This window comes from Lissotriton helveticus, chromosome 4_1 (genome assembly GCF_964261635.1).
Source record: "Lissotriton helveticus chromosome 4_1, aLisHel1.1, whole genome shotgun sequence".
Lineage (NCBI taxonomy): Eukaryota > Metazoa > Chordata > Amphibia > Caudata > Salamandridae > Lissotriton > Lissotriton helveticus.
In genome coordinates, this window is record NC_136063.1 from 1,657,742,442 (window position 1) to 1,657,762,665 (window position 20,224).

General features: G+C 45.9%; 1 protein-coding gene across 2 annotated transcripts in view; it reads right to left on the reverse strand.

Annotated features, from left to right (window-relative positions):
• The window catches only part of GLB1 (galactosidase beta 1), a 316,597-nt gene that overhangs the window by 287,504 nt on the left and 8,869 nt on the right, over positions 1-20,224 (reverse strand). For both annotated transcript variants that reach the window (XM_078688334.1, XM_078688335.1), the window contains exons 2-4: positions 12,698-12,867; positions 8,040-8,190; positions 6,411-6,471 (exon numbers count right to left, since the gene is read on the reverse strand). In XM_078688334.1, the coding sequence (XP_078544460.1) occupies positions 6,411-6,471; positions 8,040-8,190; positions 12,698-12,867 (382 nt within the window). The remainder of the gene's footprint in view (positions 1-6,410; positions 6,472-8,039; positions 8,191-12,697; positions 12,868-20,224) is intronic.

Below are 20,224 nucleotides of genomic sequence, written 5' to 3' on the forward strand. Positions count from 1 at the left end.
CTCTTCCAAGGGACATGTACCCATATTTGCTGAAAATGAGGCAAAACAGGCGGATTAGCAGTTGCGTCTCCTTCTTTCCAAAGTGGAGGAACCTCTCTCATTGGATACTGTCTCACTTTCCTCCTAACAGAGGGATCAGGTTCATACGACGTCTGAGACGGAAGTCTAGATCTAAAAGCCAATATCGTCTCTACAGCATCTGTAACATCAGTGTCCACTATCATCCCTTTAGCAAAATCTGACTTAACATCAAGCACATCCTGCGGAATCGGACCCAACTCATTATCTTCCCATTCCTGACGCAGGAAAGTACACATCACATCGAAAACATACCTTTGCTTAGGCGGTTCCCACTGAAAGAAAACATCCATAACCGCTGGCAAATTTTACCTTGAAGCATTCAAAATCCATCTACGAGCCAACAAATCCAACACTGTCCGTTCCTCGGAACTAGGAAGCGGACTACGACTCTGCCTATGTTCCGAAACAGGGGTCATATTCAATGACCCAAACAATGGAGACAATAAACTAGAAACAGTCTCTGTCATTCGTTTTCGAACAACAGAAGGAGAAGAAGCAGACATAAGAACAGGAGAATAAGTATTTTGAGGCAAAGATTGTGTAGGAATAAGAACAGTAGGAGTCTCAGATGCAGAAGCGGAAGGCAAAGGAGTTTGAGGCAAAGCTGGTAGCAAAGCTTGCGACCATAGAGCGGGTTGCGCAGGAGGAGGTAAAGCCATCTGTGGAGTACCGGGTGGCTGAGCAACAGCTGGAGGTTGAACCACAAAGGGTGGAACAACCGGAGGTAATAGAGGTGCAGTAGCACCCTGCACATAAGGAGGTGGTAATCTCAGTAAATGAGACATCAAGGGATCTTTTTCAAGATCTTCCGTCGCTTTTGGAGGAGGAGACAGCAAGGCCGGATAACATTTATCCATGGCCATACAACGCTGCCCATCTGAAACTTCACTCGCTCGCTCCTCTCCATCATCCCTATACTGCCTAGCAGCTTGTAGTACTGACATATTCTTTTCTTTCCTATCTCGTTTAGCTTGTTTAATTTCTCTCTGTTTGGCTTCTTTACGCCAAAGGCGAAAGGAGTCAAACATTGCCGGCCAGGCTTTCTTCCTAAACAATTTTGTTTCTAGATTATCTAAAATCTCAGTATCAAAACTACCATGTTGGGGCCATCGTAAAACCCCATCTTTCCTAGTGTAACGGACCCATACTTCATTAAACGAAATGGGGCCCACGCCGTGTTTAGAATAGAGCTCATAAGTCGGAGTACCAACTGGAGGTATCGGACATGAATCCTCCAATCGGGAATCCCTGTTACAACCACAACAGAATATTCTCCCAATTTTGCTAAGACCAGGCATCTTCGCTCACTAATCTAGCTTCAAACTTCAAGGGATTATCTACAACGATAGTCTCGCAAATATACGAGTCCCTCGGCTTTGGAAATTGCAATTTTCAAATCAAAACTAAGGACCAAACAAACTAAGAACCAAAGAACCAAAAACTAAGGACTGGGAGCGACCCACTTATACTTAACTGAGGTATCAGTCACGCCACCAGAAGACCCGGCTATCGTCTCGCCTTACAAAGCATCACAAATGGGTCCAAGACAGGGCGACAGTCAGGGCAGCAGTCTTTAATAGCTGTCAGGAAAGCGGGAAGCCTCGCAGAAAAGACCTTCAGTCCACATTCGACATGCCGGGGTCGTTGAAGTGGTGGCCGTCCTCCAGAATTTCCTCACGAAGCTCCTCACGATCTTCAGGCTTGGACCGGTACCGCTGAAGTCGCCCCACGTTGGAAGCGCCAACTGAAGAACCGGGTTATTTAAGACCCAGCGGCCCAAAGTCTTCGGGTTCTCCTGTCTTAGAATACAGAGACACGGGATACTTCTTGGTGGCGTCAAAGATCAAATTTATTGGCTGCAGCCAGTAACAGAAGTCCTAGAAATCATCACGGTACGAGTTCTCAGGAGACTGCTCAATTTTACAAAGCAAGTCATCCCTTTTTATGCCAAAAATCACATTCCAGACAAATACCTAACATTTACAAACTGTCCAATCACATGTATTCACACCAAAGGTATCGCATGACGGTAAAACCCACTTTTCAGTTGCCCAGCCCATGATCAATCATCGGTCAAACCCAACATTCTTCTTTAGACAGGTCGAACGAACCCATAATAAAAAAGGGCACAACCCAATCGTAAATAGACCATAAGGAAAGGAGCATAAACAGGTGAGAGTAGGATAAGGCATATTTGTGTGCAGTAAAAGTTTATGATGTCCTGTGCTCTGATCCTTAATCTTGATCAGCTAAAGGGCAGGAACTGGTTTAACAAGGTCAGCTTCAGGCAGCAGGGTCAGTTCACTTAGGTCAAACAGAAGTCAGCACGAACTGGAGCTAAGGTGTACATGTCCTTAAAAAGACTAGTTCAGCCACAGTCATCGGCCTATGTGAGGGCAACCACAAAATGGCTGCCATACACAAAATGGAACCCAAGGGTTCAGAACGAAATCCCTAAATACGTAGTGAATCCATCGGTCTAACATGATGAAAACACTCATACTTGCCGCACTAGCTAGTTACGGTTCGCTAATATCAAATTCGTAACGAAACCATGACCTTTATGGAACGGGTTCAGAATTCACGGAACCTCACCCCTTTCTGAGATCCCTCATCAGGAGTCTGGCTTCAAGGCGATTACTTTCAGGTAGGTCTGGTGACAGAATGGTATGACTTGATAAGGTATGTCTGAGTTGTAAGTATATATGGAACTGGTTCGGGGGCAAATGTAAGTGGGTTTGGAGGTACTGAAAAAAAGCACAAATGGACCAGGTGCCAAACATCCATGAGGGTCGTTATTCCTATCATGTCCCATTTAATAAAGCGCGCCAGGTGTGATGTGATAGAGAAGCCGGCATCACCATAACGGGGAATACTGAGTAAGTGTACGGCTCCATCCCAGAAAATGCAACACCTGTTGCCAAAGCAGGAACACAACTTTGGTAACGTCAGGAAGGTCTTTAGGAATGGGGTCCCCTTAGAGCAGTCCCATTACTTAAATGATGCTGAGGAGAGAAAGTTGCATCCGACAAGCTGGATCCTCCGATTCCCCGCACAACCAGTCATTAATAACCAGGCGGTGTGATGCCTTGTAGCAAAGTTCCATGTTGGCCGTGTCCCCTGTCTTAAAACGAGAGGCAGCATTTTTCCATACTGATGCAGGCTGTCTATCCTCCCAGAGGAAGGAGAGGATAACAGGCGTTAGTCTACAAAACCATGCTATGGGTATCATTATTGGGAAATTTCGGAATACATAGAGGAAATGAGGGAGCACTATCATTTTAAAGGGCTACCGTACCAAGTATATTAAGTAGCAGGGAAGCCCACCACTGGAGGTCTCTTTTCACTTTGGTGTGGAAGGGGATGAGGTTAAGGATCTATGTCAAGCTCGGTTCTCAGGCTATATAAAGGCCTAGCTATTGGAAGCGGAGGTTTCTAATGGCAATTGAGGACCGCCATTACGCAATCGCATTATCTTCACAAACCGGGATCAGCTAGGATTTGTTCTTATTCAGCCGGAGGCCTCCTTGTAGATAGGAGACAAATAATGCAGTTTATTACATATTCATATTCATTAAACCGGGAGGTAAAACCTAAATTGAGCTATTATCTCGGATGTTCTTTCTTTGAATCTCCGTAAAGCTGTTTACGGTATTTAAACACAGATATAGAAAGAAATATTAAGAAAAGTCATGCTTCATTGTACTACATGGTTATTTGCATTTTGAACACTTGTACTATTCTTCTGCGGTCTGCACTGCTCCTACAACTGCTGAATGAAGTATCACTGATCCCTCCCACACCAACCGCGAGCTATGGGCGACTTTTCTGGAGTAGCTGGAGGAATCGCCTACATTGTAGTGCTCCACTCTGGCTTCCCCGAGCTAATAATTGGAGAGTAGACCTGAGCAAATGGGGAATCACTGAGGAGTGACGGCTCCACCAGATCCACACAGAGGACAACGTGGAGCATGACTTGGAGATTTGGGGGAACATGCATTTCCTGCTGTCCCCCCCCACATGTGGTGACCCTTCTTTGTGGACTCGGTACCCAACTTCTGTATCTCTTTCGTCCCAGCTAGCTCCGTGGAGGTTTCCCAATGTCTGCTGTCACCGCTGTTGATGCTTTATTTGTTTTCTCTGGGTGGTTCAAACCCAGACATAATGCACAATGTGTGGTTAGGAAACACTGTAGATGTAATACTATGACATTACTGAGATGGAATCCTTGGTTTGTAATATTGGCCCAAAAGCAGGATGCTTATGCACTCCATTGTTGATCTGAGATGCTACATGTCCTTTTCTACTGTACAGTTGTCATGTGTGATGGCATGTAATGTATCATACTGTGCAACTTAATAACAGCAACTTTTAAAAAAAGCATCACTGATCCCTGTACTCTGAGTAAATTAAAGCATGCACTGTTGCTGTGTGCGCTGTAGTACTACATTTGGAAATAAAGCTTGTCCTGCTGCCCACAGAGCTAGAATTGTTTTGTGTGTGAGAAAGCGTGAAACATATGCTTCTTTATGTACACTGAATCAATATTCATCTAATCTGCTCAGGAGTGTATATGAGAAGTCTCACTCCATGCCCATGATGATCCTGCAAACAGCTATTAGTAATCCGCTTTTCACATTACAGCAACCCTACTCAAATGCTGCAGAACTGTCAGAGAAATTCTGATACAGTCCCATGATATATCTGAACTCTGCTGAGAAACTCTCCGACTGTCAGTAAAAAAGCAGAGGCCACATAGAGAAGTTGTGATACCGTCCAATTACAAAGGTAGCATCCATTCGGAAAGTGAGTGTCGTGTCCTATTCAAATTATAATGACACTGCTGTCGGGTGCTGGTACTACCCAACTGTTCAACAAAGGGATAAAAGTCCTGCTTGGAAGAGCTGTAAGTGCAGGTACTGCCCAATTTACTGTATAGTGGCCCTTCAAAGAGGTGCCCCTACAGTTTGACATTGCAGTTCTCTTACAGCCCCACCTAGAAGTGCTATTTCTGTTCGATTTGGAGTACGGCAGCCCTCCTCGGAAGGGTTCCCATTCCAGTATGAGAGCCCTGCCAAGAAGTGCTGATGCTGCCAGATTTAAGGTACAGTATCAACAACGAGAAGCCATGTATCTGTACCATTTAAAGTGCCATCGCCTTACTGAATACAGTAATAAAAGTACTACAAGGATAGCAGCTCTTTAGAGAAGAGGTGAAAGTTTCTCACACATCCTACTAGTGTGTACTGTACAAACCAGGGCAGGGAACTTAGTCTCCGCCCTCACTAATGGGACTACCCACAAGTTAAAGCACCTTTATTAGATAAACAAACAACCTTACAAAACTTGACGAACAATTACTGGCTAATTCAATGTTGTAAAAGAATCATCCACCACACCCAAGGCATTTAATCCATGTATTTGGTCGAATCAAGCCAGTGAATTAAAAAAAGGAAATGGTGCCCACTGATTACCAGAGATACATTTTAAGTAATTTGAACACTTTACAATTGTCAGTTGGTTCTTCAACTGTCTCTGGGTGTCATAAAGATATATGTGCCAAGAAGGGAGGCAGGTGATAGCTGGAGTGTAGGAGAGTCACATCTTAGATCTAGAGGAGTGGCAATTTGTGCCCTGTCCTGGATGCTGCTGTACCACAGGGCATCCCTGGTTGCAGTGTATACAAAATTACCTCTATGTAACAAGCTCTAAAGTGTGTGCCTTATTAAACTGGTCTGGGCCATTTATAAAAGAGTTTCATCCACTGAAATAATAATTTTCATTGGGTTCTAAAAAGATACTTTGATTATATTTGCATAGTTTGGTAAGAAATATGGAATTACAAACCAGGCAAAATGCTTCAGAAGCATAAAACATGATTTTGGTGTGATTCTGGTGATATTTTGCAACACTGCAATATGACAAATTCTTTTGTAACATGCACACATGAATGGAACTGCACAAATTAATCTGCTGTCTGTGATACTATAAGCTTTTGCTAATAGTTTTATGATTTTTTTTATAAAGGGAAAGGTAGTAGTCCACTGCTACTATATCGATAAGAAGCAGAGAGTGATCCCATCAATGCCCGAAAGAGCCCATGTGGAAGACACTACAGGGGAACAGGATTTACTATAGGAAGACAGAAGGGTCCCACATTATTCACTGTGAGGATGCAGGAATTCACTAGCATGTGCTTCTACCAACCCTGAAGGTCTTCTAGCTGGTAGAAGTTTAGGGAGGTAGAGTACATACCATGCCCTATAAAAGGATAGAAGTAACATGGATACATTTTTTAGAAACTATGTTGAGTACAATCATTCCATTACCTGGATCAGAGGATCGAAGAGATATGGTTTCCTTTTCTAATAACCAAGCAGGTAGACCACCCTACAAACGAAATATAAGTAGAGCAGTCACTACAGCAGTCGTAAAAACTTGACAAGAATGTAATTACTTGGACACACCAAGAACCAAAAGCAAGTAGTTCTTCTGCAAGAAGATTGGTTGAGCAGTATTCCACAAAATCAAGACACATGCACTAGATGTGTGTGCATATTATTGCTATGAGACACACACCATTTCCTATAAAGCTTTCAAGACTAAGGTCAAAATAACCAAAGATCGGTCTTTAAAGGATGTACTTCCTTTTCTCATCAGAGAGTTTATTCTTGTGATAGAGGTGAACAAGGCCGAAAGCGTCAAAGCCCTCGGGTGATTAATTCCACACTATTACTCTGAGTGCAGGTTCAACTGCATCACAAAGTGTTTTTCAGGATTAGCCACATCTGGCTGAATACATTTCAAAAGGAATTGAACTGACTAACCAAAAAAAAGAAATATTAGGTAAATATTTAGCTTTTTCACATTTGCTGGGATTTTAGTGTCTGGAGAAATACCAGCAGCCCTGCAGGAATAGAGGTCTTATTAGAACACACTAATAGCCATGCATCAAAATTGGTAGACTTAGAAAAAATACCATCTTAAATGATTTTAGGCTCAATTGTACAACTGATTACACTACACTTTGAACATAAATAACAGATGGGTTAAGTAATATTTCATGTTTTTGAATAGTGCACTTCTGCCACAGGCACTCCTTATAGTAAAGAATACAGTAGAACAGGGCTGGGAGAAGAACTATTTTAAAGAGCATTGCATGAATAGCTCTTTCATAGACAGGAATAGTTTCAGCAATGAGTGAGTTACAGAACAAGGACCATTTGTGGAGTCTGACGCATGAGAAGCTGATCACTCATAGTGTTTGTTCCTTACATCCGCATAGTAATGAGGTGTCTCAGTAATAACAAATAACAGGGGAACTTGCCTTGTCTCCACCTAGATGATGGAATTTCCAATTTTAGATTTAGGCGCAGATTTTTGGACATTACGCTGTGGGCAACTAGATCAAACCCCAAAAACTTGTACATTTCGAGGTATTCACATACCCCTTTGAAGATGGCTTCCCAACCTGAAAACACAAGCAAATATACTCTTGTCGAAGAAGGACTACATGCATTTCTGAGACAGGAATGTGAACGACAGAAACCTCAAATTTAATGGGGGTGTGGAGGATGGGGTTTCTCTGATGGTAAAATGTTATTTCACTTGGACAAATACAACTTTTGGGTAACTACATCTTAAACCATACTGCCCCATATCAGTTTTCAACTAAGTCCAAATTCAGCATGCATACTTATTCGGCCTCGATGTAATCCTGAGAAACCACTGTGACAGTTTACTATAAGTAATTCTAGGATTCCTTGACAAGTCCATAGAAGCGAGAAATGTTGTCCAAAAGTAACAAAAATTCCATAGGATTACATTTCCGACTATTTTTGGCAAACTTTTGTGAATTGAGTTATAAATGTTCAAACTCTAGAACTGCTTCAACACCTTAAGTTTACACCAATGAAGAATAGTAGTCAACAATTCTCATCTATTAAATAGCAACCTACCATGTCCCATTCTGCACAGATATAGGGTCCAGCCCGTAAGACAATTAGCAAACCGAGCTCATTCGCCAGTCTTAGAAAGGCTTCTATATCTTGGTCTCCAGTGAATTGATAATTTTCAGGTTCAGGCTCATGGAAGTTCCATGGAACATACCTGTAAAACAAAAATAGACACAGACAAACACAATCAAATGCTAACATTAAACCCCAAGTCCCTTATAAAGAATATCATATTCTTTCGGTTTCACAACTGGTCATTTCAACAGCTAAAGGTAGGTGAAAGATTCAGGTGACTAGCCATCCACAAATGGAAAATTGACCGGGAAACAAGGTTTCGAAATACTGATTTCCCTGGTAACTCCTCATTTCTCAATGACCTCTTTGGGAGGAACCCGGATGACCATAGTTTTCCTGTACTAAGGAATTACCGCTACTTGTGCATTTGTAATTGCAGATCTATCCAGTGTTACTTAGAATGAGGGCCCAATAGGGCAGATCATAGTTGTGATTTGATGCTTCTCTATTATATTCTAATGATGATGATGATGATGATGATGGGGTTTTTTAATAAAGCGCAGGTTGCACTTCAAGGAGCATCTTTGCGCTGTAGAAAGAGATTTAGGACCCTAGTGGATATGTAAGGGGAAGGGGAGGGAGGGGGGGTACTAGATAAGGTTTTTGCATTGTTGTTCGGTGAGAGTAAAAATCCAAATTTTGAGGGCCTTTCTGAAAATAGTTTCTGTAGGGATTTGACGGAGATGAGAGGGAAGGAGGTTCCAGGCCCTGGAGCCTAGTACCGCTAGGGATTTTCCTCCTTTGGTCTTGAGTCTGAATTTGGGAATGGTGAGAAGATTGGCCCCTTGGGACCTGAGGCATCGTGTGGGGCTGTAGTGCTTATACATTTTCAGTATATAGTTGGGTCCCTTTCCATTGAAAGCCCTGAAGGGGATCAGTAGAATTTTAAAGAGCACCCTTGTGAGTGTGGAAGGGTATGCTCAGACATGAGTCCCTTGCTCACTGCACCATCAGGATTCAAGCAAGCCGGGACGAAGACGGATGTAATGCCAGAAACCGGTCCCCGGAAGCTTGTTTCCTTTCCAGTGAAGAATTGGCTTGGTAGTTTGGTCTGCCCTGTTCCCATGATGCACTGGGCCAGGGACAGACTAATTTGCATATAGCCAGGTTCTGAACTGGGATGGTGCAGTGAGCTAAAAAACGGTGATGGATCAAGCCCTGATCTGTTGACTGGGTAGGAGGGTTCTGATTAACTCAGATACTCTGTCCATCACCACCCCCTTTTGAAATTATTTTGGCCACCATGAGTGTGGAAGGGTATGCTCAGACATGAGTCCCTTGCTCACTGCACCATCAGGATTCAAGCAAGCCGGGCCGAAGACGGCTGTAATGTCAGAAACCGGTCCCCGGAAGCTTGTTTCCTTTCCAGTGAAGAATTGGCTTGGTAGTTTGGTCTGCCCTGTTCCCATGATGCACTGGGCCAGGGACAGACTAATTTGCATATATCCAGGTTCTGAACTGGGATGGTGCAGTGAGCTAAAAAACGGTGATGGATCAAGCCCTGATCTGTTGACTGGGTAGGAGTGTTCTGATTAACTCAGATACTCTGTCCATCACCACCCCCTTTTTGAAATTATTTTGGCCACCATGAGTGTGGAAGGGTATGCTCAGACATGAGTCCCTTGCTTACTGCACCATCAGGATTCAAGCAAGCCGGGCCGAAGACGGCTGTAATGCCAGAAACCGGTCCCCGGAAGCTTGTTTCCTTTCCAGTGAAGAATTGGCTTGGTAGTTTGGTCTGCCCTGTTCCCATGATGCACTGGGCCAGGGACAGACTAATTTGCATATAGCCAGGTTCTGAACTGGGATGGTGCAGTGAGCTAAAAAACGGTGATGGATCAAGCCCTGATCTGTTGACTGGGTAGGAGTGTTCTGATTAACTCAGATACTCTGTCCATCACCACCCCCTTTTTGAAATTATTTTAGCCACCATGAGTGTGGAAGGGTATGCTCAGACATGAGTCCCTTGCTCACTGCACCATCAGGATGCAAGCAAGCCGGGCCGAAGACGGCTGTAATGCCAGAAACCGGTCCCCGGAAGCTCGTTTCCTTTCCAGTGAAGAATTGGCTCGGTAGTTTGGTCTGCCCTGTTCCCATGATGCACTGGGCCATGGACAGACTAATTTGCATATAGCCAGGTTCTGAACTGGGATGGTGCAGTGAGCTAAAAACGGTGATGGATCAAGCCCTGATCTATTGACTGGGTAGGAATGTTCTGATTAACTCAGATACTCTGTCCATCACCACCCCCTTTTTGAAATTATTTTGGCCACCATGAGTGTGGAAGGGTATGCTCAGACATGAGTCCCTTGCTCACTGCACCATCAGGATTCAAGCAAGCCGGGCCGAAGACGGCTGTAATGCCAGAAACCGGTCCCCGGAAGCTTGTTTCCTTTCCAGTGAAGAATTGGCTTGGTAGTTTGGTCTGCCCTGTTCCCATGATGCACTGGGCCAGGGACAGACTAATTTGCATATAGCCAGGTTCTGAACTGGGATGGTGCAGTAAGCTAAAAAACGGTGATGGATCAAGCCCTGATCTGTTGACTGGGAAGCAGTGTTCTGATTAACTCAGATACTCTGTCCATCACCACCCCCTTTTTGAAACCCTTTTGTGGATGGCCAGCCAGTGTAGGATGTTCATTGCTGCTGTGGCCGAGGTTCTCTTTTTCCATCCTAGCACTAGTCTGGCTGTGGCATGCTGTACCATTTGTAATTTGTGGCAGACTTCTCTGTTGGTCCCTGCATATAGACGATTACAGTAGTCGATGCGGGAGGTGATGAGGGCTACTGCGACCGTCTTTCTTGCGGAGATGGGAATTTGGTCGAAAAATTTCCTGAGCCCTTTGATAATACCGAAACAGGTCCCTGCTACGGCTGTCTCTTGTTGTTTGAAGCTCAGGGAGGGGTCAAATTTGATCCCTAGGTTACGGACTGAGGAGGCCATACTAGGGGGGGGGCAATCGCATCCTCAGGCCACCACGATGAGGGGTTAAAGGTGTTTCCTTTGCCGATAGGTAGAATTTCAGTTTTCCCAGTATTGCACTTGAGATGATTTAAGTTCATCCATCTGAATGTGGCGGTGAGGCAGTTTTGGAGCTTAGTCTCGGCTTCACAGGTGTCATTCTCCAGCACCAGAATGAGCTGCGTGTCATCTGCGTATGCAATGGTATCTATGCCAAAAGATGAGATGAGGGTGATTAGTGGGGCCATATATATATTGAAAAGTGTGGGGTCCAGACCTATTTGGACTGGAGTCATTTTTTGTCATTTAAAATTTAAGGCACTAATCCAAGCCCCCTTACTCCACATGCAAGATGTGTTTACTCCAGGAGCTTTAAAAGAGTTCAACACGATAGGGCCATAGGTTATTAAGGAGTAAAAGTAGAATGGGCATTGACAAAAAGAACAGGTGTAGGATTAGATGCAAAAGTAATTAAACATCTCTACTTCTAAAAACAGCTCGCCAAGAAATAAAGAATTAAAGGGGAGGCAGCATCTCCATAAGCATGCCTTCAAGCTCCTGTCAAAGGAATCAACTAACACCCTAGAAAACACCCCGTGGGAAACATCTGGAAGTGGAATACCCCTATGGAAGTTCTTCAGGTTGTTTGATCATTAAGTAGCATCATTATTCCATACCCGCTATGTTATCAAATTGGTGACAAGTTCTGGGTAATGTACACATGCCGTACAGACAGATCCATACAGCTTCGGAATCTGGAACGAGGGAGCTCAGCTCTTTGCTTTGGGGGCTTTTGCTAGCTCCAATTCATTTGTATCTTAAACGGCGTCAGACTATGGCTAGAATTCTTTTCAAGTTTAAAATATATAAAAACATGGAAAATGGCTCACTCTCTATACTTCACTTTTTCAGCCGAGTGGGACATAGGTAAACGTGCTAAGCATCAGTTTTCTTAGAGGAAAACTACTTTGTTTGAAAATGTTCATCCTCTTAAAATGCGTATCGAATTCATAGCACACTTAACCTCAGATTGTCCATGACACAATTGCTAAATGAGGGTCGAGTACAGCAAAACGTAATTATCATCTATAAAGAAAACATCGCCCTCCAAAGAGCACTCATATTCTCACTTTCCAGCAGTACCTTAACATGATGCCATGGTGTTAAAAGTACTTATGTTTGCACGGCACCCAAGCCCGCCATTATCCTTTCTAAAAGACTCTCTTTCCAATAGAACGATGGCACACTGGAGTAGGGGAGGCTACACGAGATACAAGCAGCAACATGGTTTGCCCATCCCAGGCGGAGTCCAAAGGCCAATCCCGATTCAGCAGCGGTCCCTCTAGGTTTACTTTCCATTGTCTTTGGCTGCGTGTCTTTTTGGTTTTACATCTTAGACTACCAGAGGTTGGCATTATGTGGCCCTATGTGAATATGCTGTTAAGGTCACTTGGCTGGTTTCTTTGTAAACATCAATCAGTTTGCCATGTTTAACACTTTGTGTAGCGTAAGGTTTTATGAGGTTACATGAGATGTGGGCCCGAGTTAGTTGCATATCTTTGATGCACGTTCTAACAGTAATATAACATGATACCATTGTGACCGCTGTGTTAAAAGTACTTACGTTTGCACGGCATCCAAACCCGCCATTTTCATTTTTAAAAGACGGTCTTTCCAATAGAATGATGGCACACGGGAGTAGTGGAGGCTACCCGAGATGTATCGAAAAGGTTTCCCGTCCTTGCTGAAGCAGTTGTGGTCATAGTCAATTTCAAATGTTCTCTGTGACGTTCCCTGGGTATAAGTAAAAATCATTTATATCAGCTATGTGAATTTGCATACCTTTTTCCGGAATTTCCTGACATCCCATGAAAATTTCATAAACTCACATTTTCAAAACAAACTTAGGTTTGCAAATATTTTATATGACTTTTTTATGTGAACACACACTTAATATAAAAAAAGTCTAACAAGAAACTGGTTCAAACAAAGTTCCTGTTAGATTTGGGGGTCTCTAGTTGGCAGAGGTAGGTACCTTTGACCAAATAGGGACCCTTTCGTCTAGTCAGGGTAAGGGGCTACACTCCTAAAATAGCCCCTGCTCATCCCTTTGGTAGCTTGGCACGAGCAGGCAGGCTTATCTCAGAGGCAGTGTGTAAAGCATTTGTGAACACATACAGTAATACAGTGACAACACTACAGATGGACACCACACAGGTTGTATATAAAAAAAAAGTATTCTTTATATAGACTTAACACAAGACCACAAACGACAAAAATGCACAATACTGTACTTTAGAATGGTTGAAATAGCTTAGTTCTCTTTAGATGGTAAATGCGACACTTTACGTTCAAAGTACCTTTGGATGCGCAAAGCGACACAAACAAAAGAGTTGCAGGGAAGGTGATCCGTCGGTACCTTACACGCAAGAACGGGGATGAGTTGGTTCCTTACTCCGGGGGAGGTGATGCGTCTGTTCTCTACTGCTGTGTAGGGGACTGCGATGTGTTGGTGCCTTACCGGAGGGGAGGTGATGTGTCGGTTCCTTACCGGAGGGGAGGTGATGTGTTGGTTCCTTACCGAAGGGGGGGTGATGTGTTGGTTTCTTACCGGAGGGGAGGTGATGCGTCAGTTCTTCTCCGTCTGGGGAGGTGATGCGTCTTTTTCTTACTGCGCTTCTGTGGCGATGCGACTAGCAGCGCGGAGATGCGATGATGATCCGGTGCAATGAAACAAAATGGCGTCTTCTTCTTGATGCGAACGTCGACTCAGTGAATCTTTTGAGCCGCGACAGGCGATGCAACGGCATCTGCTGCGGCGGCGACACTGTTCTCCAGTGATGCGAGGCGCTTCAGTGATGCAATGGCCACAGCAGCGACACCTTACTCGGTGATACGACAATAGCAGCTGTGGCAGCAACACGCTTCTTCTGCCTGAGTCGCGCTTCCAGCTCCCAGTGACACACAGTCTCTCAAAAGGCCCAGCACAGCAGCAGGCAATTCAAATTCCCAGCAAGGGAATTCAGGGGAGCTGGTTGGTGAAGTCTGTTATCCCTGAGACTTCAGCAGAAGGCAAGCTCAATCTTCAAGCCCTTGGAGATCTTCTACAAGATGATGAAAGTAGCATCAAGTAAAGTATTTTTGTGTATAAAAGAGGGGACCTAGACCCCAGAACTTTAGATCACTTCTGGGAAACAAGAAGAACCTTTGCTGAGGAGAGGAACCAGAGAGAAACTGAAGGAGGAGACTTTCCCTAAGCTGAGTGTTGTTTGGGGGATTGGCCTGCAGTGGTTGCCTGACTGTAAAATAAAGGAGAAAGGAACTTTATGCTACTTTCATCATCTTGTAGAAGATCTCCAAGGGCTTGAAGATTGAGCTTGCCTTCTGGGACAACAGACTTCACCAACCAGCTCCCCTGAATTCCCTTGCTGGGAATTTGAATTGCCTGCTGTTGTGCCAGGTCGGAATGGCAGTTTTATTTTTGATTTGATTTTAGAAGTTTTCTATAGCGCTGGCTAGACCCGAGGGTATCGGAGCGCTTTACAGCAGGATGGAGAGAGTAGTAAATTGCAGGGCAATAGAGCAAAATAGAAATCATAAGTGTTCAGAGATTAAAATTGTGATGAGCGCCTGAGGTGCGACATTGAGGTAGAGAGATCAAGGGATCCAAGGTGCGCCGATGAGATAGAGCGGGCAAGAGTTATTCTCGATGCATAGTATTCTCGATGCATAGTCAAAGTTTTATGCTGAAATTCTTTCCAAGCGGTGAAGATCCAAGGCTGTGGGTTAGGGAGAGGGGATGGGGTAGGCAGTAGGTGCGCGATGACAGGCGACTGCCAGGAGGAAGCGTGCGAGTCACGTAATTGAGTTCGGGAAGGCACGGTTGAGGTAGGGGACTCTTAGGCGGCTCTTGAACTTTGGATAAGGAGGCGGTAGTTCTGATGTCCACAGGGATGGAGTTCCAGATTTTAGGAGCGTTGCCTGCAAAAGAGCGGGCTGCGGTTTTTTGTTTGCGCGTTTTCAGGGGGATGAGTAGGAGGGAGTTGGAACTCCTGAGACTTCTAGACTGGCCGGCTTTCTTGAGCTTCGAAGCTAGGTATTCTGGTTTCCCTGTGTGCAGGGCTGTGTGTGTGTAAGGCAGGCAGTTCTGAAGCTGGCATGCATCTCCACTGGGAGCCATTTTAGATCCCTGAGTGTGGGAGATATGTGGTCAAATTTTTTTAACTCCGGAGACCATTCTGTAGCCGCATTGGGGGTAGTTTTGAGTGGTGCTAGGTGGGAGAGAGCTGTACCGGAGAGGACTGCATTCCCATAGTCCAGTCTAGACAACACCAGTGATTGGGTGGCTTGTTTGAGGTCCCTAGGAGGAATGTGGGGTTTGATTTTATTGAGGAGCTTCAGATTGAGGAAGGCGCTCTTAGCGGAGTTCTTGATGTGGTTAGTCATGGATAGTTTGTGGTCATGGGTGATTCCAAGTGATTTTACCGTGTTTGTCAGGGCGAGATTCCCACTGAGGGCATTGATTGCTTTCACCCATTCAACGATTTGCGGTTTTTCTTCCTTGTTGGAGATGAGGATCTTTTTTTTTCCCTGATTGAGTTTAAGGTGGTTCGTTAATAGCCAGTCTTGGACTTCTCTGAGAGTATTTTTGAGTCCTAGAATGTCGTTAAAGGAGGAGGTTTCCAAGTAGATCTGGGTGTCATCTGCATAGAGATGGAAAGGGATGTTCGTTTTTTTCAGAATGGTGGTGAGGGGTACCATATATATGTTGAACAGTTGAGGGGAGAGAACGGATCCTTGGGGGACACCTCTGGTCACGGGGAGAAGGTCAGATGTAAAGGATTTGATTTTAACGCTTTGGGAGCGATTCTGAAAGAAGGAGGAGAACCATTGAAGGACCACTTCGTCCGCACCTACCCACTCTTTGAGAACCTTGATAAGAGGCATGTGGTCTACTGTGTCAAAGGCTGCTGACAAGTCTAGGAGGATGAGTAGACAACAATGGTCTGAATCAAGGGAGTTGCGGATGTCATCCACGATGTTGAGGATTGCGGTTTCGGTGCTACAGCCTTTTCTAATGCCTGATTGACAATATTGACAATATTAATCTACTAGACTACCACCAATCTGTTTGTTCAGTTGGCAGAGCACGCATTTTTCTAGGATTTTGGCTAGGAAGGGGAGATTGGAGACTGGTCTGAAGTTATTCCGGTTGTTAGTGTCTAGGCCTGGTTTCTTCAGAAGAGGTGTAACTTGGCCGACTTTGAGGCAGTCTGGTATGATGCCAGTTTTTAGGGAGCTGTTTAAGATATCGCACCACAGTGGTGCAAGGGTGAGTTTCAGTTCTTTGGCCATTTGGGAGGGAATGGGGTCAAGGTTGTGGGATGAGGGCTTGGAGGGGGAGATTAAGTTGAGGATCTCAGCTTCGTGAATGGGGTCGAAGGAAGACCAAGTCATTTCGGGTCGCCGTCTAAAGGTGGTTTCGGTTGCTGAGATGCCGTTTTTGCCGGGAGGATGGAGGTTGATGTCGAGTGATAGTTCGATCTTGGAGATTTTTTCATTAAAGAAGATGGCAAAGTTGTCACATAGGGTTTAGATGGCTGGACATGGGTAGTAGATGGCTTGGATGTTTGTTTTTCGATGATGTCAAAGAGGTCTCTTGGTCTGTTTTTTGCCTTGTCCAGCGCAGTACAGAAAAAGTTGTTTTTTTTCGTTATTGATATGCTTTTTATACCTTCTTCTTGCTGATCTGAGTTCTTCACAACGGCTGGGGGAGAGATTCTTTCTCCAGAGACGTTCTGTGGCTCTAAGTTGTCTTCTTTCCTCGTTGATTTCCTAGTTAAACCAGGTTCTGGATGGGGTGTTCCTAGGTTTCTTCAGTTTCATGGGTGCTAGTTGGTCTAAGATGGCGGACGCGGTTATGTTGTAGTGTGAAGTAAGTTCAGCAGTTGAGAGGCCGTCCGGGCAGATGCGCAGGAGGGAGGGTATTCTTTCTTCTAGATCAGCTGTGTTGATCTGCGATAGGTTCCTAGACCATGTAGGGGGGTCTGTGATGGAGGGTTGACACAAGATCGTTTGAGAGAGGTGTAATTGGATTAGGTGATGGTCTGAACAGTCGACCGGAAGGATGTGGTCTATAGTAATTGCGTCATGTTAGGAGATTATGGCGTCCAGGACTGCCCCTTTATTGTGAGTCTCTTTTGAGCAGTGGTGGGTAAGGTTGTTGGAGTGTAGTAGCTCATTCATGAATTGTACTGTAGGACTCAACTCGTCGTTCCAGTGGAGGTTGAGGTCGCCTAGAATGAGGTTGTTGGTCTCTCGGAGAGAACATTGGGCGATCAGGTCTGACAGGTGTTCCATGAACGTGGCGGTGTTGCCTGGGGGATGGTATAGGAGGTGGTAATGCAGTGGATCGTTGTTGGTGGTTTTGATGTTGGCAGTTAGGCATTCAAAGGAGTTAGTATTTAAAGGTATTAATTTCGGACATTGATAAGTTGTTGTTGTGGATAATTGCCAAGCCTCCTCTTTTTTGGTCTTTCCTATCTTTTTTGATGATAGAGAAGCCCGGAGGTACGAGCATATCTAGGATAGGAAGGGTGGAATCGTTTAGCCAGGTCTCGGTGATGAAGGCTACGTCTATGTCATGGTTGAGGATGGATTCTGCCAGCGCTGTAGCATGTTTCATGGCAGATCTGCAGTTTATGAGCATGCAGTTGGTGCGGGGAGTCTCTTTTTGGTTCAGTAGGGATGTTGATGAGGGAGGCTGGTGGTCTAGGGGGGTTCGGGAAGGAGTGGTCACTTCTGAATCCAGTGATTACCTGAATAGTAGATTGCAGGACGTGGGTGGAAGGGGTGGTGTAGATGAGGCCAGCTCGAGCGCTTCCTCCGAGGGCATGGCTTCCGTAGATCTACTCGGTCTCCAGGCCTGGGACGAGGAAGGGCAAGGTGACTGGCTAGGGGGCGGGGGCTTGGTTGGCCTGGGGTGTGTGGGGGAGGAGGAGAAGGGGGTGGAGTGGGTGCTTAGGGGGGGTTGTGGAGTATCGAGAGGTTGGTAAGGATAAGATTCAGGCCTTGTATTATAATGGCGACTTGGCTTTCGATACGGGTGAGGCGGCAATCCGTCTCTTCCTGAGTGGGGGAGAGTTACTTCTGGATGGGGTCTCTTCGTCGGGGAGAAGAGATTATAGAGTTGCGTTGTCTTTTGGTGTTAATTAAGTTGTCTGTTTGGGTTGTGGTCTGGGGTGGAGGAAGGGGGGGTCGGGTTGTGGTAGTCGGTTTTTCTTGTGGGATGGTAGAGACCGGGGATTGGGAGACTTATGGCGTGTCTTGCGGTCGTCCGGTGCTGATTGGGGTGTGTTCAGCATCGCCGGTAGTTCTGGAGAATGGACTAGAGCAGGGGGCGGGACCGTGTCTTTGGTGGTGGAGGGATTGCGGAGGGTTAAGGGTTGCGTGAGCGTGACTGTGGTCCCGGGGGGTGGAATCGGAAGGGTGTTCAGTATTGGGGGCTGGTGGCCCTGGTGGGCAGGGAGCGTTTGGGGGGGTAGAGCGTGGGTGGTGTTGGTATGTAGCAAAGGGAAAAGGAGATCAAAAGCCTGAAGACTGGCGTTGTTGGCTTGGATCAAGACTGTGCCATTGGAGTAGATGGTCACCGATATGATCCCCTAGTGGGGCAAGTGGTTTGGGGAGTAGAATGAGAGTTTGTAGCTATGGGTCGTCTTGGTGATTTGGTGTTTTGCTCTCAGGGTGGAGATCCAATAACCTGGTCTAACTGTGTGGAAGATGAGGTCCATTTTTACTTGACCTTTCGAGGAACAGTGATATACGTCCGCAAAGAGGGATTCGGGGAATTGCCTGATCAGTTTGTGTTTGAGGGATTTTTTTGATTTTGGTGCGAGGTTGGTGAGGGGGGGTGATCGAGAAGGAGTTTGGTCCATGCCGTTTTATGAAGGGAGAGGAGAGGGGATTAGAGGTGGTTGTCGTGATGGAAGGCATTATAGCTGGGGTGTCAGATTGTGTGATCCTTTTGTGCTGGGTAAATCTAGTAGCCCAGCGAACCTCAGGAGGTGAGAGCATTGGGGAATTAAGAGATCTGGTTCGCCAAGAGAACACCTAGGAGAGGGGTCACCAGGTCTTGTGACAAGGAGCGGCTCACCTGTTACTATTTCGGGATGCACCCACAGTTGGGACCTGTGCACTCAGGGTGATCCGCCCTTTTAAAGTCAGGAGAAAAGACCGATTGGGATATGTTAGGAACTCCGGATCTGCAAGTTGACACACTGCTGGAGGCCAGGGGCAGGGGGTGGTCTCCAAGGCTGGAGGCGAGGCCCGACTCCCCTGCACCTACGTCTGGGATCCCCCCCCCCCTCCACGAGAGGCTAGCGGTCGGGAGTTACGAGACAGCCATCCTGGCTGGGCCACCCTTTTAAAGTCAGGCTAGACAGGGAGATAAAATTAGGAGGTCCGGTGAGGCATGCGAACATCCAGGAGAGAGGCGGGGGCAGGAGGCAGTCTCTGGGCTTGTGGCCTGGCGTGGATGCCCTGCGCTTACTTCAGGATGCCCTCAGAGTGGATGCGGCCGTGGGTTTCGGGGTGATCTGTCCTCGTTGCGCCGCTTTTTAGAAGTCAGGCAAAAAGTCAGGAGGCAGTCTCTGGACAAACGGGCAAACGGGCATGAGGCAGTCTCTGGGCTTGTGGCCAGGTGCGAATCCCCTGCGCCTACTTCAGGCTGCCCTCAGAGTGGTTGCGGCCGTGGGTTTTGTGATGATCTGTCTTCGTTGTGTCACCATTTTGAGGTCAGGCGAAACAGTGGGAATGAGTGAGGCATTCTGATTTCTCAAGTGGACACCTCTGTGAGAGGCCAAGGGCAGGAGGCAGTCTCTGGGCTTGTGACAGAGCGCGGCTCCCCTGTGCCTCCTTCAGGACGACCTTCAAGAGATTGTGGCCGGGAGTTTCTAGGCAAGTTGTCCTGACGGGGCCGCCATTTTGAAGACCGGTGGAACGAGAGATTAAATAGGCACTCCAATTTTGTAAGTGAACACCTCCGAGAGAGGTCTGGGGCAGGAAGGAGTCTCAGGGTTTGTGCCAAGGTGAGATTCCCCTGCGCCTGCTTCAGGATGCCCCCAGTGTGATTGTGACCAGGAGTTTCACAGCG